General features: G+C 43.0%; 2 protein-coding genes across 6 annotated transcripts in view; both read right to left on the bottom strand.

The window, feature by feature from the left end:
- Positions 1–12,633, bottom strand: iqck (IQ motif containing K). The gene is made up of 11 exons (XM_041956452.1): positions 12,582–12,633; positions 12,364–12,491; positions 12,128–12,278; positions 11,933–12,030; positions 11,115–11,167; positions 10,919–10,996; positions 10,537–10,621; positions 4,352–4,463; positions 591–722; positions 170–186; positions 1–39 (listed from the first exon to the last, which is right to left on the bottom strand). The coding sequence occupies exons 1-11, from the start codon at positions 12,631–12,633 to the stop codon at positions 1–3; spliced, it is 945 nt and encodes a 314-aa protein (XP_041812386.1).
- An 872-nt stretch (positions 12,634–13,505) lies between these two features.
- The window catches only part of sun1 (Sad1 and UNC84 domain containing 1), a 29,722-nt gene continuing 18,566 nt past the window's right edge, over positions 13,506–24,661 (bottom strand). For all 5 annotated transcript variants that reach the window (XM_041956784.1, XM_041956781.1, XM_041956782.1 and 2 more), the window contains 18 exons: positions 24,434–24,568; positions 23,874–24,002; positions 22,963–23,046; positions 22,008–22,118; positions 21,743–21,862; positions 21,500–21,593; positions 19,911–19,969; positions 19,126–19,328; positions 18,616–18,891; positions 18,427–18,519; positions 17,757–17,848; positions 17,483–17,627; positions 17,068–17,394; positions 16,876–16,960; positions 16,376–16,491; positions 15,626–15,793; positions 15,430–15,522; positions 13,506–15,335 (listed from right to left, as the gene is read on the bottom strand). In XM_041956784.1, the coding sequence (XP_041812718.1) occupies positions 15,219–15,335; positions 15,430–15,522; positions 15,626–15,793; positions 16,376–16,491; positions 16,876–16,960; positions 17,068–17,394; positions 17,483–17,627; positions 17,757–17,848; positions 18,427–18,519; positions 18,616–18,891; positions 19,126–19,328; positions 19,911–19,969; positions 21,500–21,593; positions 21,743–21,862; positions 22,008–22,118; positions 22,963–23,046; positions 23,874–24,002; positions 24,434–24,568 (2,447 nt within the window). In that variant the 3' untranslated portion in view covers positions 13,506–15,218. The remainder of the gene's footprint in view (positions 15,336–15,429; positions 15,523–15,625; positions 15,794–16,375; positions 16,492–16,875; positions 16,961–17,067; positions 17,395–17,482; positions 17,628–17,756; positions 17,849–18,426; positions 18,520–18,615; positions 18,892–19,125; positions 19,329–19,910; positions 19,970–21,499; positions 21,594–21,742; positions 21,863–22,007; positions 22,119–22,962; positions 23,047–23,873; positions 24,003–24,433; positions 24,569–24,661) is intronic.

The raw sequence follows: 24,661 nt of genomic DNA, 5'->3' as shown, positions 1-24,661 counted from the left end.
TCAGTTCCTGGCTTGAATGGAAATGCTATGACCTCTTTTGTGTAGTGATAGGTATTGCTAAGGGAAAAGGAAATGACAAGGCGGGGAAACACGATTGGGTTATTTTCCAGTGAGCAGCCTGAAGTGCTGAGAGGAAATATTGAGTCTGCTATGAGAGGTAGTATAATATGTGAGGCATGCTATATGCTGTTCATTTGTTGGGTGAGACTCATGTCGGGAGGTAATCCATCAAAAAGGCAATGAAAGCAATCAACTAATTAGGCATGGATCTCAGATCATAAATCCCCGCCTGGCCATATCCAATTGGTTACAGGCGTTTTTAATGGCCTGTTTGACTGATCACTTTGGTCAGTCTGACATCAACCTAACAGAGTTTAATAGGCTTTAAACACCAGAGAACCCTTGTACACAGAGCTAATGATTTCAGTTAATAGTACCACCGGTGTAGCTCAGGTTTTGAGTTCCTAGTAAAGATGGAGACAATGCACTCAGGGAGTTGCCACCAGGCTCGGATACAACCAGGAAATCAGTCAGTGGTGATGTGGAGGCCATTTTTTCCTCGCTGGGCAGGCCGGGGGTCAGCCACTCACCGTCGCCAGGGGTCATCTGGGCGGTAGGGGTGTGGACCACGGTGCTCTGGGGGGTGGGGGAAACCACCTGGATGGATACATCTGAGTTGCCGGGCTGGGGGCTCTCTGGAAGATCTGTCATGGCAGAGCCCACTGGAGACAAACAAGAGCTGCATCTTTAATACGAACAGGTTCACCTCTGCTTTTAGCAGACCGTGATAAATGTTCATCATTTAGAAATGTGCACGGCAGAGCTCAACAATAAGCCTTATTTTTGGAGACCCACGCCATTCTGCTGCACTCTGCACAAACAACAGTTTGGCGCCCTCAAAAAAACAGAAAAAAAGTCTTCTGTTAAAAGATTAAAAGCTCACAGAATTGTCAGACAGATCCTTAAATGTTGTACCAGAAACTTGCCCACAAGGCTCTTTGCTGTCAGGTTTTACAGACTTTATTTTCCACTACTTTCTGTTGCAATGAGAAATATCAGTGAAGCGTTTCAGAAAAAAAAAAAAGATGCAAGCCATCTTTTTATCTGCAAAACAAGGACGTATCTAATTATACTGTGAGCGTCCTGTTTTTGGTAAGTTACATTACTCTGCTGCCTAAAATGATTGCTCAGCTAGTTTATCAAAAATAAAATATTAGTGGAGTTGTGCTATTCCCAATTATAGTTGATAGGAAACAATATTTTAATGAGGCCTGTGAACCTGTTTAACAAAACCATGATTCAGCCAGTTACTGACACTTTCCCTCTGTGACAGCTGCAAGGCTATTGTGGTGGCCTTTTGTTAACTGCCAGTAAAACGCAACGGCTTTGACATTATGGAAGTGAAGCTGTGATGAATAGACTGCTACATTTGGACATTTATACCACAACAGGAGCCACGGAGGGATTGTCAGTGACGGCTTTATTTACACACTAACAACTGTAAATGTGGTTTTAAACATCACTCTAACAGTTTTCTTTACTCTTTGAGGCGCATCAAGAGCATCAAAATGTGCACACAGGCCACTCCTTAGTACTTTTTTCCATCTAAAAATCAATTTCTGTTTCAAACACCATGGTTGATACTTTTCATAATGTGACAATTATAAACACGGTATGGAGGGTCTTCATAATAAATGATAAGGAAAATGCAGCTTACTGTATGCCAGACTGTAAGTGGCACATTTCTATAACTACACTATTGACAACAACTTGAACTGGTATTTTGATGAAAAGTATTCTGACTTATTGCACTCATTACCTACAGGAGGAAAAATGTTTCCCAGGCTAGCTAACTGCTCTGTTTTAACAGCGATTGGGCTCATGGTAAACATCCAGCATGTCAAGGACAGCCTTGTGGTGATTCATGAGCTGTTGAGGGCTGCACCTGTCCAATGAGCCGTGACCTACTGACCCGGACGAATCATCCTGTGTCTGCTCTCTGGATCACTTTGCTCTTCCCCCTTTTGTTTTTTCTCTCCATCTCTGACTAATTCTCATTTCAGACTGTGAAACATGAAATGGCAGAAGAGGTATCGCATGCTGGTCCCCTCGGGTCAAATGAGACGAGTGCAGCTGTTGGATTGACTTAAAGAGCGTGTATACAGTAGGGAGGGGGGCTTCCCTAAATAATTTCTCTCTCTAGCTCACCCCCTCTGGACCACAGCCCTAAACATGGGTCATTTATCCTTCAGTGCTGGAGGGCAGAGCTTGCTTCATTAGAACCAAAACAACAACAAGCAGAAGCAGGAAAGAAAGTGCAACTTCAGCATCAGCCTCTTCCCCTCCCTGCCTGCCCCCCTGCCTGCCTCCAGCTCACACATTTCTGCTTCTCTCCCAGTCTCATCCATTTCAGGTCAGAAGATGGCCTCCATTCAGGACAGTCTGGGCAGACTTTCTTGTACACTCACACACACATCCCCAGCCAACAACCCACCAACCCCCCCGCGCTAGAATGACATGTCAGCAGTAGTGGTGGCGTAGCAGTAGCAGCAGCAGCAGTTACTAGCAGCAGCACAGTGTGGCTGTGGAAGAATGTTCGTCAGCCCGCCACGGCTGCAGTGGGCGCCTTTGTTGTGTGGAATGTGTCAGTGTGGAAGAAACCTGTGTTTACGATGGTGTCATTGTTTGCAAGCCACAAAAACAGAGATGCAACGACACCCAGCTGTAATGTGCAAGCTGGAGTGTGTGTGTGTGTGTGTGTGTTTGTGTCATTATGTATGTGCACATTCATTTAAGGTGACTATAACCACAACTTTTGGATAGATGGAACTTGAACATGAAAGCTAAATGCTAACATCACATGCTACATAACATGGGCACAATGACACTGCTAATATGCTGATGTTTAGCAGGCACAGTATAATCTACCATGTTTATCATTTTAGTTTAGCATGTTAGCATGCTAACAATTGCTAAATAGCGCAGGGCACAAAATATAACTGAAGCTGATGGTAATTTCACTAGTTTCGCCGGTATTTTGTCATAAATCACAGTAGAAATTGGAAAATTTCACCTGATGGTAGCGCTAAATTAAAATTAAGAGATCACCAAAGTCATGAGGCTTCATCCTCTCAGCACAATGGATATCTGCACAGGATTTCATTGTCATTGATTCAATAGTTCAGTCTGAACCGCAGTGGTGGACTGACTCGTTAACATTTGAGCTAAAATCAGCACCAAAGCAAATCAAATTTTACATTTTTTCAAATTACTGAACTTCCTCAGTCTTTTCATGTCCCCTCTGATAACTGTATACTGGCTGGGAATCACTTCTACAGTGTGCCATTGAGTGTGTGTGTGTGTGTGTGCGCACGTGTGTTCAAGGGCAAAATGTCTTCACTCTCATCGAGCTCTAATGCCAGTCAGTCACACTGGACACGGGTCTGCATTCTCAGCTGCTCTGCTCTGTCCTTCATATGTGCACTCTGTACTCACACACACACTCAAACATGTAACCATTGCTTGCCTAACCCTAACTTTACCCTAACCGTAACCCATTAATTACATTATGGGGACTTGCTTGCATTTGTTCCCATAAGGAAGACGAGTGCCCACAATGTGACTGTGTAAACTTATGCCCCCACAACAGCAGTAATACACATCCACACACGTGCAGGAAAGCATGTACACACACACACACACACACACACACACACACACACACTCACTCACTCACTCACTCACTCACTCAAAGGTCTAGACAGAGTTTATCAATTTCTTTTTCTCTCTGTCTTCGCTGCGTATCTCTTCTCTTTCTTCATGTATTCCCATTCCACATCCCCTGCCCTATCTCTCTGTCACACAAACACACACTGAGCCCTGCGGACATTTTCTTTCTCTCCTTCACTTGCAATCTACTCTCTCCTTCTCCTTACTCACTGCCCCTGTCTCTTTCTCTTTCTCTATCTCTGCCCTCATTCTCTCTCTGTGTCACTGCTCTCTGAATTCTCATCTCTCTGCTTTAACTTCAAAGCCTTGTTGGGATGAATACTGTATCGCTGCGGGTTGTATGTGTGTAATCGTGTGTGCCCGAGACAGTGCACCAGTTGATATATGTGTGGGTGCATATTGGTGTGTATAGTACTGTATGTGTTGCAATCTATGCATTGTTGTGGGCATCCTGCCTGCGTATCAGCAGCTGCTGTCAGCCACAGGAGATAAATTCAAAGATCAATGGTATTGTGTTGCCAGTGAGCCTTGCCTGGCATTCAGTGATACTATGAGAGTGCGTGTGTATAAGTGTGTGTGTGTGTGTGTGTGTGTGTGTGTGTGCGCGCATCTGTGCTCTCACCTCGGCTCTCTTGTTGGGCCCAGAAGTGCTTGACAGTTTTGGCAATGTCACAGTTCTCTCTCAGTTCTCTCTGCCACTGGCGCAGCTCCTGCACATCTGGGCGTGCCCTGATCTATAACACACACACGCACACGTGTGAAGGCAGCACATGCACAAATTCACATTAGCGAACATCATCAGTAACATAATTAAGTTGCAAGCTAGCCAGTACAAGTAAGCTGCCAGTGTTGTCAAAAAAGGCCCATTTAGAGTGTCAAATATGTTTTTTAAGCTCTCATTCATTGAATTGTTTGGTAGTGAAATTGTGAAAATGGCTCATTTATTGTGGTTGAAGACACCACAACCTCCATACTTCACACTCAGCCAGGTCACACCTGTCCAGCTGACAATGGTCTCACATCATCACTTCTTTAATGAATATATTTGTGTTCATATTACATAGAAAATTGACAATTATTTAGATTTTTATTTGTTTATTTCACTCTTTTTAGCTTATTTTGCTGTATATGATTCTCTATATTTTGATTTCCCTGACTTTGTGTAGTTATATTGCTGAAATGTTTTAATCTTGATTTTCTCATGCAAAGCACCTTGTAACTTAGTTTTAGTGCTAGATAAATAAGCTTTATTATCATACTTGAACATGTAGTAAGTTATCAACAGCAGCTTTAACTTTGATGCTACACTTAAGTACATAGTTTTGAACATATATTAAAGCCTGTGTGTCTCAGTGTGTGTTATGGAAAAGTTTTGCACACAACTGTATTGAGCAGTATTGTGCAGAGGAAAACCATCAGTGCTGAGAGTAATGAAGCGTGTTAAGATGTATGAGCGAGCGTGTTGTGTATCTGTGTCCACATAGGTGGGTAAATGGGTCAAATTCTGCTGCAGATGAATGTGAATGAGCCGTCTCCTATTCTCCTCTCTGTCCAGGCTGCAGTTAGCATGAGCTATGCTTTTGTTCTTGTAGGAAACCCCTGTAGTTGTTATGTGTTCGTGTGTGGGCTGCTGGATTTCCTGAGAGGTTACTAAACAGGCTTGCTGTTTAAGATTAACAGAAAATGTCCCTGAAGAGCTCACTCTCTCTTTCCCTTCTTTATCTCCTCCTCCCACCGCTCTCCCACTAACTCCTTCTCCTTTCTTTCTTCTCATCTTCTCTCTCTTTCTTCAGTACCCAGGTGTACCTCTCCCTCTCCGCACACTCAACCTCAAACACTATCTCTCATACCAAAACCATATTCTCTCCTCATTCTCCAGCACATCGATGTTTCATCCCTCTCCATCCATCTCTCTCCTCTCTTGTCTGTATTGTCTCGCACCTCTCCTCTCTCCAATCTCATTTTCCTCTTCCTCCTCCCTCTCCATTTGACCCCAACTTTCTCCCGAATGTCTGCTTGAATGGCAACAACAGTGTTGCTGTTAGCAGTGGGTATGAAAGTGGGCCTGTTATATAAGCCCAGCTATGGGTTGAGGAATGGGTAAGACTAGCGGGCTCCAATAGTTAATTTACTGGGTGTCACAGTGGCGCAGCAGTCCCTCTGCTGATGGGAGCAAACCATAGAAATGGAAATGAGGGGTGAGGGTCAGGAGGGGTGGGTGGGTTGGAGTCTTGTGTTTGCTCACCATTGCTTGTGTGTGTCTATTTGCCTATTTGTGGCCATGTCTTTGTCACTTTCCACTGGTGTGCAGTCCTTATAACTCCAGCTCTGCTGCTGCTGCCAGCGACTGCTAAATGACGATTTAATATTTGACGGCCATCAGACCCCTGCGGCAATGCTTATATGTGTCATACACAAAGACAAAATCAAAGTCTGAGTTCTTGGAAAGCCGGCTTTTTGAATAAACACGCAGGATGCTGACAGTTTATGTGTGATAGCAGGAGACAAAGAGCTGAGTTGAGTGTGTGCCTGAGCGTTTTGAAGCCTGTCTGTGTGCATCAGCACAGCTGATTAGCAGGGCTGTGGAACTGTTTTGACTGTGTGCATCTAGGACTCTGTGTGTAAGCGTACCTCTGTATGCTGTGTGTGATCGCGTATACCTTTGAACTTGATTTACAACAGCAAATTATGTTTTTCTTTATTGATTTTTCCTCATTTGAATCATTAATGAACCTTTGACAATATCTGTGCTATAATCGTACGTGTCACACATGACAGAGTCTGGTTCAGTGTGCACGTGAGTCAGTCCTCACATGCTGTGCGTATGCATGACGGCTGGCATTAGAGTAATTAGAAAAATTAGTAAGACATTTCAAGGCTGCATGCATTCACACGCATTATTTGACATGCAAAAGCAAAGCCAGAAGAGAACACACACATACTGAAAATCACACAAAAGCATCAAACTCCATCCTCTTCCTTCTCTCAAAGCCGACACCAGCAGCAGCACAGGCAGAACCCACTAAGCTCACCCACAAAAATGCGCACAACCACACACTGACACAAACTGTGCACACTATGCCCTCTTTCTCACACACACTTCAATCCCACTGCACAGCCTTTCAAGCTGCCTTCCTTTTTGTGCAAAGCTGCCTGTGAGACTGAGCTCCTCTCCCATTCTCACACTCTGCGGCAGCACAATGCCTTCTGTTTGGAGGAACTGGCTGCGCTCACATCACCAGCCTCACTGACAGGCCGCATAAAGACACAGCCACCACAGCCTGCTCTATCTACGCGTCACACTCCATCCACCCACCGATCCATCATCTTTTTGTTGACCAGTGCTTCCATCGAGGCTTAACCAGCTGTGATCTGATTCATGCCTTTTTAGTGGTTGCACTGTCCTTTGTAAGAACACTGACATGTAAATTAGATCTAAAATATGATCTATATTACAGATTATAGTGGATGTCACAGGATTACCTGAGGAAGCCTTTCATGCTATGACCAGTTCATCTCATTCTGGGACAGCGTGCTCCTACAGGCCAGGAGGGGGGAAGTGAGGACGAGTCAGGGCCACCGGCTACTGGATGTCCCGGGTGACATATTTTCTGCATGAGTGTCAATGCACGTGGCCCGTCACTGACTCAACGCTGGACCTCAATTCAATCCATTCATCTATCGCTGCCCTATGATCATTCAGCTGGAATAGCAGACCTAGTTCTGCTCTTAGCTATATAGCTCTCCGTGTATGAGTGTGTGTGTGATTCTTTCAAACAGCTCTATTAGATCATGTCAGAAGAATACACTCAGTCCTCACACTGTCCCACTTTTAGACAATAGCTGCTACTCCAAGGCGACTTTCCTCAGACATGTAGGGACTGTGACATTTTTATTTTTAAATTACTTACCAAATGATAATAAAAAATAGTTTTTTTTGCAAACACATCCAGTGCAGTAAAAATGAATGTAAAGAAAGCACCCAGTTAGCTTAGCTTAGCATAAAGACTTGCCTCACCTGGACAGAACTGAGTGTGGCGGATTAGGTTAGACATGGCTATGCTGCACAGCACAGAGCTGTGCTATGGTCAGGAAAAGGCCAACCTCACTGTATGCACGCTTAATAAATCTGCAAATAGTGCGCAGAGGAAATGACTATGATAAAAGCCTTCTTCTGTGTTGACCACGAACCCCTAATACTGACAGCCTAATTGTAATGCCTATTTATTACACAGCAGCCACATTACTCCGACTCAGCTGACTAGACCTGAGAGAGCCTGAGAAGTCTTAGTGATCAGTGGAGTATGTGTTTGTGTGTGTGTGTGTGTGTGTGTGTGTGTGTGTGTGCATGCTCTGTACATATGTGTGAATTACAGCAGCAGGCATGGATGAATGGATTAGAGTTAGGGCTAAGGCACACAGTCTAAAGAAGATTATGTAATATGTTTAGAGCCATCAGCTCTTTATAGTTGTATGTGAGTGAAACAAGACACAATCGCCTGCTGGGTCACAGATGTGAGCGTGTGCGCCTCTGCGTGTACTACCTCCACCGCTGCTCTTCTTCAGTCCCCAATATGTTTTGATGGAACATATTAATAATGGAGAGTAAAAATCCAATCTACAAAAATACCCTCCTTCCTGGCTTCCTGCCCTGGATCTCAGTCTGTCTGTCTGTCTTTCTTACAAACACACACACTCACACAAACACACACACACACCCTCTGCAGTCAGCGCTGCGTCAGGCAGGTTATATAACAGCAGAGGGTGTAAGAGTGAGGGGGGAAGAGGGGGTGTGGACAGGGTTGAGGAGAACAGGGTATACTGACAAAGGAAGTGGATCAAATTTAGATGGGGGTAATTATCAAAGCATTTTTTCAATATCTATCATTTTTTGTGAAGAATTCAAAAACCACACAGGAAACTCATTCATCGAGCCAATTTTTGTTTGTGTGTTTTTCTATAGCAAAATCCCATAATCCTATTATACTCTTACAGTACAAACGCTCAAGAATATTCTCAAGTATTCAAAAATCTCACAGTGGGGCAGTTTATTGTGAAAAATAAGTTTGTTATTGTACACCCTGATATTATACCTATAAGCCATGATATCTAGAAATAGGATTTTTGGCAGAAGAAATTTAGAATGAGAGACAATTAGTGCAAACTCGTTCTTAAGCAGGCAGACACAAGGTTTTACAGTGCATCAGTGCTTCGCAGTTTGTGCTGATGTCCTCGTCTCTGCTCTGCTGCCCACTGAGCTGTTAACTGCTGTTTTTCTCGAGCCAAGGTAACAGCAGTCGTGACACACTACAATGCCTGTCAGGACTTTGCCACAGTGCCTACACCCAAAATATCTCCACCCCGTGTATCTTGAATAAGTCATGTTCCTAAGAGGCCAACTTCGGGCTCTGATTGTTCTGCTTTCACAGCCTCCCTGTGCTTCTCAGAGGCTCCAACCTCCATCTTTCTCCCTATTCTTACCAGCTACAGAGTGCTGCCAAGGCTGAATTTCTCTCCATCTCACCCCCTTCCTAATCCGAGGCCACTCTGCAACATCATCTTGCCTCTTTCCGCCCTTTCGTCATCCATCTGAAAATGTTCCTGACGTAGCCTGAGCTTCATCCTCCCGGATATATCCTCCCATTCTCTCACTACTGACTCTCCGTCTCTTTCTGGCTGTGTCTCTCTTCCTCTAAATCCCTTGGGGTGCTGGGCTGCAGTGCTATCAGTGGCCCCGCTGAACCTCTCTCAGTTCAGGGTAAACACAGTGAGGAGTGACAGGCAGCTGGCTCACTGCTGCCACCCCATGTGAGCAAAGGCCAATTAGATTTTTTGTTGTTACAGAAAGAGGAAGCGTTGCCCCCTGCTGGTGAACAAGCAGGCCAAACATGGATGCACGCACACACACATTCATCACATCTTTTCATGCGCACACCCACAAATTCAACTACATGCAAAAACATTTTTTATCATTCAACAGACAAATTGTGCATGACAGCACAGATGGCATCTTTTGCTTTCAATGATTTGTGTAGCAAGATTGAATCTGAATCTTCTTCCAAGCAGGAAGGATAAGACAGGAGAAAATAAGAGCTTCTTGTGAGACAAACAAAATCATGACCCCTGCTTACCGCACAAGACTGGCTTCATTTGTGTGCGAGTGCGGAGAATTCGCTGCTGTTTGCCTCTGGTAGTGTCTGTTTATGTCTATTTATATCACAGTACAGAGCACTTCAGACCACAACGCCCACACAGGAAGGAATTAAATCCCGGCATCATCACTGATGACATAATCAAGCTGCTGAATGAAATTGCTGTCCCTGTGGAAGAGGGGCTTTTCAGCGGGATAGGATTATACAACAAGATCGTACTGTGGGCCAATGCACACGCAGGAGGGCGCCTGATGTATTTGAACAGACCCACACACAACGGCAGAAAGGCTCACTGTGGTGTGTGGGGTAATTGCAGGGTTCCTTCACGCTTCCAACTTCAAAATCCCATTTTTCCACATTGTAACTTCTTAAATCGGTCTGAAAAGAGGTGGCAATTAGAGTTGGCCAGCCCTAGCAGCCCAGCCAGGCAAAAAGTTATGTGAAAATATGTCAAGTGATAGCTTTGTAAACATTCTAATGTAATATACATCCATGATTAAGGAACATTTTGTATTTTCTACAAGGCTTTTAATTTTAAATTTCCTCAATTTTCTCAAACTTTAGAACATGTTTATAATATTTTTTTAGGCTTTGCAGACCTGTGTTTAATATTCAAGACAGAAAGCCATTTTTCTTTTGTTCATGTCCGGTGTACCTTATATCCCCTCCAGAAAGCCTGGATGAGCAGAGCAGCCTTGTCCTCACTCAGCAGCAGAAAGAGAGGGAGGGGAGGCCTGGGGCTGACCATAGAGAGAAAGACATAGAGAAAAAGTGCAACAAGAGACAAGACATGAGGGTTTGTCATCTGCATTAAAAAAGAACAAAGCATGTATCTGTGAAAGTGTACTGTTCATGTGTTGTCATATTTCAAATTCTAGTTATTTTCCTTGAAATCAATGCTTGGTTTATGCTTTAGACACTGGGGAGTCGACAGGAAGCTGCTGGCCATAAAACAATTTCAAATAAAAAACACGAGTTTCATTTCTTCACAAACAATCAATTGGCAGGTGACAGCTCAAGACTGAGGTGACACTCACTGAATGCTGAGCCAGTCCTTTACAAAGGGGATGGCATGGAAGTTCACTGGAATTTGTCCTTGCCTGCAGGGGTTGTGGCTGAGGAAAAAAAACACACACCGACACACTTTTTGTTTCGATAGAATTGATGAGGTGAGGTAAGATGAGCATTATGCACTGAAGAAAGAGCTCTCTGTGTGTTGGGAAGGGCTCTTACTTGTAGAGCCACTCAGTAAGGAAGTCACATGGGTTAAACGCTGTTATTTTTCTCTGCAACACAAAAGACATTCATCAGTGCCACGCTTCAAGCAGAAGAAGTGTTCAGCATCACTTATACTCATCACTGTCCACACTACATTAGCAAAATGAACAATATAGCAGTGTAAAAAAATATTTTATTAAATGTAAAAACCCTGCATTCAAAAGCACACTTGGGTAAAAGCACAGAGGTGTTGTCAACGAGGTGAACTTTTAGTATCAAAAGTCAACAAACATCAAAGCAGCACATTTTGGCCTGTCAGTGTGATCTTATTGTAGATTACATTACTGGATTTTTTATTACTGATGCAGTAATGTGTAAGAAATTCACTGCCATAGTTGGTCGAGGTGAAGTGAATTTAAATGAACTAATATACTACTGGGGAGTGTAATGTATAGCAATATATCACATTTTATATGATGATCACATGATTTATATGTAAACTCTTAATTTGCAAAGGAACTAACAGCTGTGAAATGAATGTGGTGATGTCAAAAAAAAATGCTATATTTCCTATCTGATGTGTAGTGGATGGTTTAAAGTATAAAGTAGCAGAAAGGGGCAATACTCAAGGAAAGCACAAGTATCTAAAAACTGTGCTTAATCACTTGAAGTTTATATGGTTTGGCTTGGCATATTTGACCATTTTTTATCTCAACAGACCGACAAAACACATAAACTCATTTGAGTTCATGTTTTAAATCAATCTGTGGTCATTTTAACAGTATCAGCCACTTGTAGTTTGTTTATTAGTTAGAAGGAGAAGAAATTCAGACCTTGAAACAGCCGTGTTTCTGGGCTTCTTTCAGCAAAGCCTCCAGTCCAGGCAGCAACACTGGAAACACTTTCCTCTCCAGAAAATGTATGACAGGATCTGACACAAACACATGAACATATATTTATACAATACATATGGACCAGGATGATATTAGCACAGTTACACCCTGCAGAGTAAAGCCCACTCATCTTACGTTCAGGTACTTGTGGAGGCGATGTGGTTTCAGCTGTCGACAGGCGCTTATGGCTTGCAGGATGAGGTTTTCCTAACACAGAGTAGTCAGCAAGAGCAGGCTGGCTAAGAAGAGGGTCAAAGTCTCTCTGAAGATCAGCATCCACAAGCACCTGATGAAACCAACCACGATCATTTCAGAGGATGCAGGTTAAACTTGTCAGATGCAGGGATGAATGAGCTGATTGTTAAGCTAACCTCATGTGCGGTGAGTCCATAGAAGTCCAGGGAGTGTGTACTGGGGCCGTACTGGGAGAGCTGGGTGCTCACTGAGCTGCTATCTGTGCACATAGCACTGGGAGGACTGGGCCGCTCAGCTTCAAACTCTCCAAAAACACATTAAACAAAAAAATAAATGTTTTTTGTCCGTTTTTTGACACACAAAAGCTTAATGAAAACGAACATTATTATCTTACCTTCACACACTTGCTCCCAAAGAGATTTTTTGGTGCCGATTATCTTTGGCATTATTCTGCCAGTTGTCTCCTACGGTTGCCGGGACTCGCTGGTTGCCAAGGAAGTAGTCATGCCGACGACTTCCGGTGTCAACACAAATGAGGTCCGCGAGATAACACAAGATAAAACTTTACAAAATAGCGGTCAAATATTTTCAAAAACAAAGTAATGTCAAGAAGATAATCAAAATAAAGTCTTGTGACGTGTTCTTAACAGTATCTAGAATACAACACGACGACCAACCTAAAGTATGAGTCCGACTTTAGGATGTGCCCTAACGTTAGTGCGTCAATGCGGGATACTTACACAGCTTGTTATAATCATAGTGTAACATATCATAATATGGGGTGAAAACGTGCAATTAATGCAAAATAAACGCAGTAGTGTTCCTGTAATGGCCTACTGCTGCTGGTTGTGTCGATGTGTGCCGCGACCGAAGCGGCCTCCTTTACATCACAATAAACAAGGTCGTGTTTTTGTCCCTGAATCTATGCTAAAAATAGAAAATATTACCACTCAGCTCTTTTTGGTGTCGGAAAAAAATCGCTGCTGCACCTCTCTTGAATCCCATAGCGCCCAGATTCACCGCTAGAGGGCAGCCGATAGTTTACTATAAATGCTGTGAAGTCTTCTAACGCAGTCCTTTTCTACTGGAGATCTGATGAAATACTGATGATATAAAATATGATTTGGGGCTTTGGCTATCGCACCAAACACCATCATTAAAGAAGTATAAATTGAATTAATGGTGTTTCAAGGGATTCTTGTTTCATACTGCCTATTATCTTGTACTTTTGTTTATTAATATTAAAAATAAAATAATAATAATATAAAAATAATCTTAGTCTTAAATTATGATTATGTTGTTCAGAGAAGTTTTTCAAAATTAAAGTCTTTATTGGAATATATTCCAAAGCGGTTAAGTCATCTCATGACTGAACAAAAATAGCCATTTATCTTAAAAAAAAAGTCCCAAGATGGTTCCAAAATGCACTGAACAGCTTTTGACAAAATATACATTGCAGTAACTCATATCTTGCAGTCACTAATTGACTTGTTAATAAATAAGATTGTGAACAAAACATTTTATACATAACATTTTAGACTTCCCCATGTTTGCAACCAAAATTGATGAATACGCCCCTGCCCCCATTTCTTTTTAACAAATTGTGAAAACCGGTGCCACACATATTTCTCTAACAAGTCGTTGCAGTGCATCCTTTGACATCAACAACCCCCAAAACAAAACAGAAAAAAACACAAGCAAAACAACACGATGTAGAAATAATGGTAGTAATACAATAATAGTTATGATAATAACAGGATGATATTTTTATAAAGCAACACTGATAAAAGCAGATATTATAAAGGACCAGCTATCAACAATGAAATATACAGATTACATTCCTTCAGGGTTTTAGAATAGAGGGAGCCCATGTGAGGAGGACGTTTAGAACTGAGCAAGTGGGAGACAGAGTCCCCTCTTGCTAGAAACAGAAGGGGAAAAAAAAAAAATCACACTCTTGTCTAGAGGAGTAGTTATATTATTTAGCGTTCAACATTGATTGGTAATGTCAGATCCAGGCACAGGACTCAAAGCTTCAGAGAGGACACACTCATATGTAAATCCATGATGCATGTAACAGGTCAAGAGTATGGTTTGCGAAGAGTCACACGCCAGAATGTATCCTGGAGTCCATCCTTAACCGTACACATATTTTGTCTAATGTACATAGTGAAGAGCCTCCTAGTACTCTGAACACACAGAGCTCAGGTCAGTGGTTATATAGTGCTGCTGTGAAGTTAAAGGATGATTTGCATTAAAGCATTCAGAGCCTGTCCATAGGCAGCATGTTCAGTACCAAAAGTAAACAAATCTTAGTTATGGCTGTGTGGATGCATGATGCCAAGCTTTGAATGTAGTGAACCTTTCAAGTCCAGTGTACACCCGCTGTGAGTGTGGTCCAGTCCTGCAGGCTGCACAAACAGCTCAGTTAAAGTCATTGCAGAGACTTGACAGCAACAAGGGAGTGACGTGCCTGGACGGCGTCACAGGCAAAGGTGCAGTGGCTTTGATCCTGAAAATGGCAGACTAACAGGAAATCAAAGTTAAACAGAGGTGGTTAAGAAAATAACTAAACCAGACTGAAATGCAGTGTGAGAGGAAATGGTGGAGATGAGTCTGTAATCCCCCATTTTCAAGAGTCCACCTCCCTGTGGAAATGGAAGGTGCTAAGGGGGGGTGGATTTGTCTGCTCAGTGGAGCCTGCCACCCTCGTGGCCTGATTCAGTGCAAGAGACCTTTTACGAAAAGGGGACTGGGAGTTTTAGCTTCTTCCGTGGTCCTGTTCCTCTTCTGCGATCGCTGACAGTCCTCATACAGACTTTCCTGTGATTCTTTCAATATTACAAAACATGTTCATGATTCAGCCCGGGCACATTCCTTTAACCATCCACGACTTTTTCGTTCTTCTGGTCTTTCATACAAAAACGTCCACAAAGTACTGCCGAGTCCCCTCCGTTTTTAATAAGTTGGTGAGAGCTATGTACAGATAGTGTGATATGTCATATATGAGCTTTAATGTTAGTGGTGTTTTTCACTGAGGCCGAGGTTCTCCGTGGACTCGGAAGCGGTACATGCAGGTGTATTCCGGATGGCCCCAGTTAGACAGCACCCGCACCTCGATGATCTGGAAGGTTTTGTCATTCTGCTCCTGACAGAGAAGAGGACAAATACTCAGAAGAGGCCGGCAAACAAAGTGAAGTCACCTTTATTTCTGACAAGTTGGGAAGTGCGTCTTAAGTTACCATAACAGGAAAGGTTTGCAGTGACTCCCCATCCTCCTGGTATGTGTAGTGCCCCAGCAGCTTCCCTTCTTCCTGGTGCTCATCGTCAAGACCCTGCACAAAAAAAACACATGGGTGAAAACATCACTCAGCACTCATGCTTGCGTTGGATTAACACATGTCCAGCTGTACAGCTATATGTTTGTATGTTTCTTACAAAAACAGTGAAGTTGCGTGGGGCGCTGGTGATGTTTCCAGTTGGGGACAGAGCCTTGGGGATGTGCTCCACGCAGAAGGATGTAGGCAGGATCCTCAGGGACAACCGGATCACCAGGTAGCCCTGAGAGCCTTTGAATGCCCAGCAGTTACCTGGGTACACATCAGGCTGAGGAGGGGAGAAATGCCAAAATAAGATTTATAATGACAGCCAGGACTCGCTACTCCCTGTTCCTGCTCATCTTCTTTATTTCAGACTAAACATTAAATGACAACAGAGGTTGAATGAGAGCCCCTAAGGTCTTAACTCTGTCTTAATAAGATAAAAACATTTTCCAAGTTGGCCTTCAAACAACTGTCAGGTGTTGATATGTCTATTCAACCAGATTTTGCCTGCTGTAATCATTCCTCCTGTTCATACTGGCCATTAAAGAAGCATTTAAAGCTTCTATGAGGCTTCAGCAGTGTGAGTTAGACAAATCATGTGTATATAACTAAAAAGACTGTATCTTTGGAAGACATTCATTTGATTTGTCTCACTTGGACTGCTTCATATGTCCTTTCCCTCCATTCACCTCCACTGGATGTGCATTAGGAAGAGATCAAAGTATGGGCAGTGTGAGCAGGTGGAATGATTATAGCTTCAAAAAGCCGTTTCAATGTTCACATAGACACCACAGTTTTATTTTAAGACAAACCTAGTCTTTACCTAACTTCACATAATTGTAATTTCTCTCATAGTGAGGCTCACCTGGATGACCACACGTGGAGACTGGGAGAAGTACCAGAGTGGCAGACCAAACAAACTCATGAGGGCCGTCTTGGTCTCGTATGTCTCCGAGCAGCGAGTACTGAGGATGCTGCCACCTTTTTTGGGTTGTTTTGATGGAGCAAGTAGAAACAGACAGGAAATACGGGGAGTGAGAGGGGGTTGACAATTAAACCAGGGATGTTGTCATTAACTCCTAGGCTACCAGAATATCTCAATGCCCACGCTGCCAGTGAAGTAACCATGTAGGTCAACACGCTGCTCAGCAACACACATTAAAATGGAGCCTGAGCTTTTGCTGTTAATACCCTGTTGTCCTCGAGCCTGGCTAATGCCTGCACCCTCATTATGTAAGAGATGTACATTAGAGTGCAGTACTGAGTTATGGAGCAGCTAGCTTGCTAATCCCTACAGGGTACTACTGACTTGTCGAAAGGCCCAGGATGGACAGAACTGATGCCAATGTGAGGCTTCCTTCTTACCTCCAGACTCCAGGGCGTAGTCCACCTGGCCTGTTCGATCCTGGGAGTACAGCCTCAAAGCGTTTTGGACAATCAGCTTCACTTGCTGGGGTAGAGACCACAACACAAGAATTAATTGAGAGCGGCAAACACATGGCAGACAAACACTTGAACTAACAAAGCTCCGTTTAGATTATGCGATTGATTCATTACCTCTTCTGTCAGTCCCTCTGTGGCAGCAGTGTGCTGGACTGTCCCGGTTACCGTCTGAACGATGGTCTTGGCTTGGGACTCGGCCTCACCCAGGGTTTGGGCCCGGTTAAGTTCAAGCTGCAGGGACACGTTTCTCAGGATGCTCATCTCCAGTGAGGCCAGTGAGGCCTGCAGGTCGGGCGTGCTAACGTAGCGCTGGGACAGCCAGTGGATCAGGGATTCTGGTACCGCTCCCTCCTCCTCTCCTGACCCACCACTGCCGAAGAACAGAGCCTGCAACTCCTTACGCACGTGGGAGGACACCTGGGAGGACACCTGGGCTGATATCTGGAACAGTAAAACAGAAATCTAAGGAATACAGAAATGTTGATATTACTGTAAAGCCTAAACCGGAGTCAACATTTTTGTCACTTACCGTTTCTTGCAGTGTGTCCAGCTGCCCACACTTGCCCTTGCATCCCAGAACACCCTGCAGGTCCTGTCTGACTTTGCCCAGCTCCGCCTCAAGTCTCTGCACCTCCACTAGCAGAGCATCGTGGTCCTCCTGCTGCACACCCACACTGAGTGAGAGACACACATGTGAGCTGCCAAACTCTTAAAGAACTTGCTCACAAAATGTTAAGAGCTCATGAGTAAATGTGTGGATTTGAAAGTTTACTAATTTCTTGTTTTGGTTTTGTTTTTTTTACCTGACAGGAACTGTGTCTGCTGCTGAAGTGACAGCCTCTCTCTCTCTTTCCTGCTTCTCGTGCTCAAACTGCTGCTGCTTCTGTTGCACCTCCTACAACACATAACGATAAGATAATAACAATAGGATTTTCCAATTTCACACAACACCACTGTTCTCCTTTGTATACTCTTGGATCCAGATCTGGCTTCATACCTGTTTGAGCCTATCAGGATATTATTTTGTCTTTCTAATACCATTCTTTCTACGGCTGTGGCAAGTGGGCCAGCATTTCAACTCTTGCCTACAGTTTTTTGTCAGTTAATAATTAGACTTCCGGCTTTGCATGATTTAACACGTGTTGAGTATTGTTAATGTTTACCATTTGACCTGTACTCTTAGATTTTGTACTTTGTTATGGATTACAGTCTTGTGCTTGCCTGTCTTTATGATTGATCTACTTAGCTTTATTTTATTTAGAATTCTGGCTTTTTTAATGATTAATGTTTTATGGCTAATTCAACATGATGTCTAAGTACAGTGACAAGTAAGTAAAGTCACAAATGTGTAATAAGCCTGCAAAACACCAAACATCAAAATAACTATAAGAAATATAAGATAAATAAGCGAACTTTCAACACTTTCACATGCATTCTCCAGGCATGTCAAGGTGTTTTTTTCAGTGATTCTACCTTAGTTTTGGCCGCCAGAGCGTTGAGCAGCAATTCTAAATCAGCAAGCCGTGTTGCCTGACTCTCTTGTTGTCGTTTCTGCTGCTCTGCACTCTGCGTGGAGCACGGAAAAAGAGAAAATCAGATACTTGTTAACATTTTAAGCAAAACATCAGTCTTGTAACTCAACACTTATCTTCATCTCCCCACCTGTGCTCGGTGTGTGCTCTCCTGCTCCAGCTCTCCCCGCAACACCCCGAGTCTCTGCTCCAGCAGGGAGGACACCCACAGTCCCAGCGTCTCCCTGTCCGTCTGAGAGTGGAGCTGCTCCCTCAGGGTGCTGTAGAGACCCAAGATGTCGCCATGACGCTGATCCTGCTTCTGGTCACCTTGCTGGACTCGCTCCCACAGCAGGGCTAGTTGGCGCTCTAAGCGTTCCAGTCGTTCTAAGTCCACACTAGAGACTGCCGTGGGGGGAAGCATCGGCTGAGGATGGAGACGTGAACACAGAGAAAACAAGTTACACTTTTGTGGCGACTCCAAGGACAGCCCTGCCTAGCACCAGATACACCATGTCATTATTGACCTCTAAGATATACAGTGTCTGTGTGCAGGGCAAAAGCAACAACATACATCATGTAATAAGGTAACAGATACACACACTCACAATCACTCAGTGCTTTCTGATAATGCTTTCATAGTTTCATCTCTGTATCTTACTGGTGCCTGTGAGACCGGGGTGGCTGGAGTTTGCTCCACTGGAGTCTCTGGTGCAAGGACGGGAACAGACGCAGGAACTGGAGCAGAAGCTGGCACCAAGTTAGACAGGAGGGTGAAGGGAGAGGCAGGACGCCACTCGGTTAGGTTTATGGCTGGGAGGTAGGCGAGCAGGGCAGCAGTGGACGGACCCCACAACCATAAAGCTGCATATGAGACAAAAAAGGTTACAAATGTTAAACCACGGTCACATCATAAACTGAGTGAGTCAAACGTGGGGATAAACTTTGTTACAACGTTTGAGAGATGTGTTTGTAATTCTGGACAAAATCACAGATGCAAAACAGGCTGAATTGTGGGTATAAAGTACAGCACAAGATATCTAGAATATGTACATTAAACGTAAAGCTAAATGTTTTCTTCAAGGTAAACATCACACAGTAGCTGCAATTAAGTGCTTGAACAAGCACATTTAAATTGACTAACCAGGATTCACAGAACAAGTATGACAAGTATGGAGCAGATCATCCAATACCCAAATCCATAAATGTGTATTTGTTCTGTTGCTGTGTAAGTGTGTGTGAGCTGAGCCATCGAGTGGAATAACTCCCAAGCAGCCCAGAGAGGCCGACCTGAATCTGGTCCTGGATATGTGGTGTACTCTGGGGATGTGTGCTGGTTAGGACATCTACTACTTCACTACAGACTGATTTTTCTCTGTATGTGCTCACTAAATGGGTTACACCTGTGATACAAGAAGAGAGCGCAGCGGATTCTTATAAACTCACCGAGGAGGAGCAAAAGGGGCAAGAGGAACAGCAGGAGCCTCCAGAGTTTGGGAAGGCATCTGAAACACACAGTCACACACTGTTAGATAAACACACAACTGACAGGCATACATGCTGCTCATCCAAAAACACAAGGACCTTCATGAAAACTGTCAAAACTTCTCAATAGAAATCAGGCACTGTTTGTCAGGCCCAGTGACATGTAAATGATAAATAATTCCATACTACCTTATTCAGTAAAAGCACAAAAAAAGTAAAAAAAACAAACAAACAAAAAAACAGAAAATGTCTAAGTCAGACACATTTAGTTAGAGTTAGATATGAAAATATTCTGTTTATGCACACTGATTTCTCCCAAAGCTTCTGACGTCCGCACTCCCTCTCACTCCTCTCCTGATTCTGCCAATTAAGGGTTTATTGGTGGTGATTGTTGTGTTGAACAGTGGAAAGACGAACCAAGACAGTTTTGGCGAGTGTTATTTTGTTTCTGTTTGAATGAAATATATTTTACAATGATAAAATTACTGCTTCTGTAAATGGAGTCTGGTGGTTTTGGTGAGAGTGATATAGCAGCTGTTTCTGGTTTAAAAAAAACAAACAAACACCTTTCTCTTTAACAAAAGCTCTGTCTCTGTAGTTTCAAAAACATTTATAATGCGATACCATAGAAGAAAGGGATTAGTGATTTAAAATGACTCTTATAGGCAATATTTGTTCAGTGTTTAACCCTCAATTAAATTTTACTCAATTTTGACTGTTTTTTAACTTTTAGACTAGTCGACTAGTCTAAGTTTAAATATCTGTTTAATCATTAGAGAAATTAGTTGTTAGGAACATATTAACAAAAAGGTCTTGCTAAACATTTGTAAATTTCATAATGACTGTTAAAAGTTCCTTACATATTCAAATGAGAATAAAATTACCAGCAGTCTCTTCTTGAAAAGCTCAATGACAGCAGCTTTTTGTTGAAGCAGTCATTAACTCTTTCATGACTTTGCACAAAATTATCAGTTTTAAACATTTAAACCTCCAGCAACAAATTTTTTTTTGGCCACTTGGGGGCAGTGGAAGCAACACAAGAATGACATAACATCACCCTATGAATTTTATATGGTGTATTTGTGAGGAAGCAGTTGCTTATTTACACATCCTGCAATTAACGAAAAACATTTGCATTTACGTGGTCGTGTTTCTAGTCATCTGATTTTTTAGCTCTATTTTTGGTCTGTACAAAGTCCTGAAGGGAAATATTTGGCTCTTCAGCTACTAAATGCTCCACTATGTTCACCACCTAGTCTAACATGTTTGTCTGCTGTTTGGGATGAGCAGGTATTGTACTGTGGGGTTGCAGAGCTTTGTCACTGAAATCAGCTGCTTTGTGTGGATGAAAACGACTCTACGAGAGCAGTGAGAGAGAACCAAAACAGTGAGGTTGAAGGCTTGACAGCCGAGGGAAGCTGTAGATTCAGGTGATGATTCTCTTTAGGTTCATTAAAAGTGACCCCTTTCACATTGCCATAAACATCACAAATATGCTCTTATAAACATATCAAAAATAGCTGATAGATTAAAAAGGGATGGGCTCTTACCGTGTCAGAAAGAAGACGTTGAGGACAGATATGAGAGACACCAGCTGGTACCATCCTGTTGCAAGAAACCACAGAAGTCCCCTGCCTGCCTTTACTGGGCAGATTGGAAAAAAAAAAAAAGAAAAAGAAACACACACACACAAACACACACACAGATTAAGAATGAGAACACAATCAGATCATGTTGCTAAGGAAAGAAGCAGAGCATATTTCAAACAAGATGAGAAGAAAAGCTCCACCAACCTGGAGCTGCTAAGAGCATCCAGAAGAGTGAGAGCAGTCTCTGCACCACTGTCCCGGCCCCGGAGCCCAACGCTTTGCCTGCTCTCACTGCGCAGTAACCTGGCTGGAGGAGGCAGTAACCTGGAGGACAGGGTGACAGATGGACATATTTCAATTAATTAACTGCAGCACGAGCGTCTATTCCTTCAAAGAGGTTATGTTAGAAACTATGCTATTAACAATATATCTATGGGTTGTCATCAACAGAAGTGAAGTGCTGGTTAACCTGTGTAAGCTAGGATGCTCCACAGTGCCCCCAACAGGCGTCGAGGCCTGGAGGACTGTGTAAGGAGGACGGTGTGTGTCTCAGAATGTTGCTTCCCTTTACAGTCATCACCTGTGTGCGCCGCAATGATGGACAGCAGGCAAACAGAAAAAAAGCACAAAAAAGCAAAGGATGTGTGAATGAATGACATGACGATGGCTCACAAGCATAGAAACCAAAGTAATAAAATTCTGCAAACAACCAGAGCAAAGCAAATTAAAATACATAATGAATCACACAAACACATATGCATATAATTAAAAAAAAAGGGTGTAATAATAATGTGTGTGATGACAACACGCACAGCTAAATGTATGACAGCACTTCTTGTTGAACCTCCAAATGCCCGTGCAGTCATTCTACTGCTGCATCTTCTGACTGAAAAATGTTTTTATTTAAGGTTCCCTTCTTCATAACTTTTTTTATCATTATCTTGATTTTACAACTCTGTGGCCTTATGATCCAAAATGCTGATTGTCAGCTGGTTGAAGCTGCACTGCTGTTTCTGTGTCTCTTACGTTGTTAAATAATCTAGTCACATCTATTTAACCTCATTTATCTGTTTTAATACTGTTTGAATAAGTGCAAAAACTGAACTAAACTAAAAACAAGCTGCTTGTTTCAGAAAGTTTATATACGTCTGGAATAGTCATCACTTGTGTTGCATTTTGGTGTTGAACTGGTTCCTTGAAATAGCTTTGGAGGACTGACTTGACTGAAAGAGAAGCAAATGGAGGTCACAGCGGTCAACAGGCTGCTGACTAGTTAGAGCAGTTCACACAACCTCTGCTCACTGGCCCTTACACGGGTCACGCATATAATTAACTCCGTCAATCACGGCTCCCACAAGAGAGCGTACCACGTATAGAGGGAACATGTATGTGTATGTGGCTTTTGTGTGTGTATGTCTGCTTACACAGGGAACCATTGAGATTAAGATGTGATGCATCTTCAGTCACCAGGCCCTTCACATTCATGCTTCCACAGAAACTTGAGTGAGCTGCAACATATATGTATATACACACACAACACATTTATTTACATAACAAAACCATGTTGTGTGAGAAAATGATGGCGGAATGAATGATGGATGATAAAGAAGAAGAGGAAATGCACATTTTGCCAGTGTGACGGCAGCTCTATGTCTTCATAAAGAAAATGAGAAAAGAGGTGCATGAAAACAGTTAAGGGGACACACGGTGAAGACTGCTAGAGGCAAGAGTAAAGAAATGTGATGAAACTGAAGCTTCGGAGTTGATCAAATTCTTCGACAGCTGTGAAAAGAACCAGCTTAAATCAGGAGTATACTAGAAATAAAACTGACCTCGTACCAATTGAAATTGCTGTCAAACACAATGTGCGTGTTAACCAGAATTCAGATTTTGTTTACTGACTGCACACCATGTCTAAGGAGTTGAAAATTGCAAAGTTATCAATGAGCCAGGAGTCAGGGTGTCTATTCAGTTCTGCTAAAAGGGTTCATTTAAGTGCACATTCTCACAACCTCATGTGAAATAAAAGAGTCCCATTAATAACGCAACTTATCATGTGACAGCTTTATCGGAAGTCAGGAAATGTTTTGGGGTGTTTAAATTTTGTTTCTAGTATACTTCCTCCTTCAGAAATAAAAAGTGTGAGCGTGAAGGCTGGATGGAGAGAGAGATGACAAAGGAGATCCTTCAACTACAGATGAGGCTTCTTTCTCCTTAAACACAAAAAGTAAGAGCTTTGAAAGGAGAGAAATGGTGACAAGAAAGTTTATTCATAGAAGAGCAGCAGAAGAGGTCACAAGCTGTGACGCTTAACCTTTGGAGCAATGACTGGTACCTTGTTTTTCATAACCATTAGCCCTGTAGCCCATCACCCTGTGGACAGTGGTCTGCTTAAACAGCCACAATTGGGACAAACTGGAGGACACTGCTCGTCTCATCGAGGTCGCAAACGCTGCAAGGGCACCTGGTGACACACCCACCCCCGTACAATCACTGTTAGTCAAAACGCACAGTCCAGGCATGACTAGACACACAAAGTAATACAAATATAAATGTGTGATAGGATGAGGAGGAAGTGAAAGTTAGAAAAATCCCCTGAAGATAACCTGTGAGAAAACGAACAGGAAGCCACAGAAAGCCCAGTAAGAGGGAAGGTAATAAGGTTACATATGAAATAGAAATAGACCATGACTCAGCCGGAAACATTAAGAGTGATGGCAAGATGCCTTATCAGTCAGAAACCAACGAGGAGCTGAAATTTTAAATTAGTCGAGAGATGAGTCAAGATCACTGAGAATCTCTCCATGAGCTGTGTGACTCAGGAAACACCACAAAAGACGAAAAACAGAATGATGGGTGATGAATGAAGAGCAAAGAGCGTCTCTTGTTGGATACCTTTTCCTGGAGGGCTCTTGGCCCTTGAACCCAGCCAGAGCACATTGTTGAAGAGCAGGGTGACTAAGGACACTATGGGGGCCAGGGCTCGTTTGCTGTAGCGCATACACGTGTTAGACATAGACACCAGGACACCTGGAGAGAGACACCACTCTCATTATCACAACTTCATGAAGCTATGAACGTACTGGACTGTCAGCACCTTCCAGCTCCGATCATTTCAATATG

This window comes from Chelmon rostratus, chromosome 17 (genome assembly GCF_017976325.1).
Source record: "Chelmon rostratus isolate fCheRos1 chromosome 17, fCheRos1.pri, whole genome shotgun sequence".
Lineage (NCBI taxonomy): Eukaryota > Metazoa > Chordata > Actinopteri > Chaetodontiformes > Chaetodontidae > Chelmon > Chelmon rostratus.
The sequence above is the reverse complement of the archived record's forward strand: the minus strand, read 5'-3'. Positions and strand labels throughout refer to the sequence as shown.

What these genes read in the sequence shown, in the direction of transcription:
- iqck (XM_041956452.1), bottom strand. Translation starts at nt 12,633, where the DNA reads ATGCCAAAGATAATCGGCACCAAAAAATCTCTTTGGGAGCAAGTGTGT. An exon ending in CTTTCTGGAGGGGATATAAG is followed by an intron (nt 4,464 to 10,536) that starts GTACACCGGACA and finishes TGTGTGTTATAG; the next exon opens with ATCAGGGCACGCCCAGATGT. An exon ending in GGCCCAACAAGAGAGCCGAG is followed by an intron (nt 723 to 4,351) that starts GTGAGAGCACAG and finishes GTTTGTCTCCAG; the next exon opens with TGGGCTCTGCCATGACAGAT.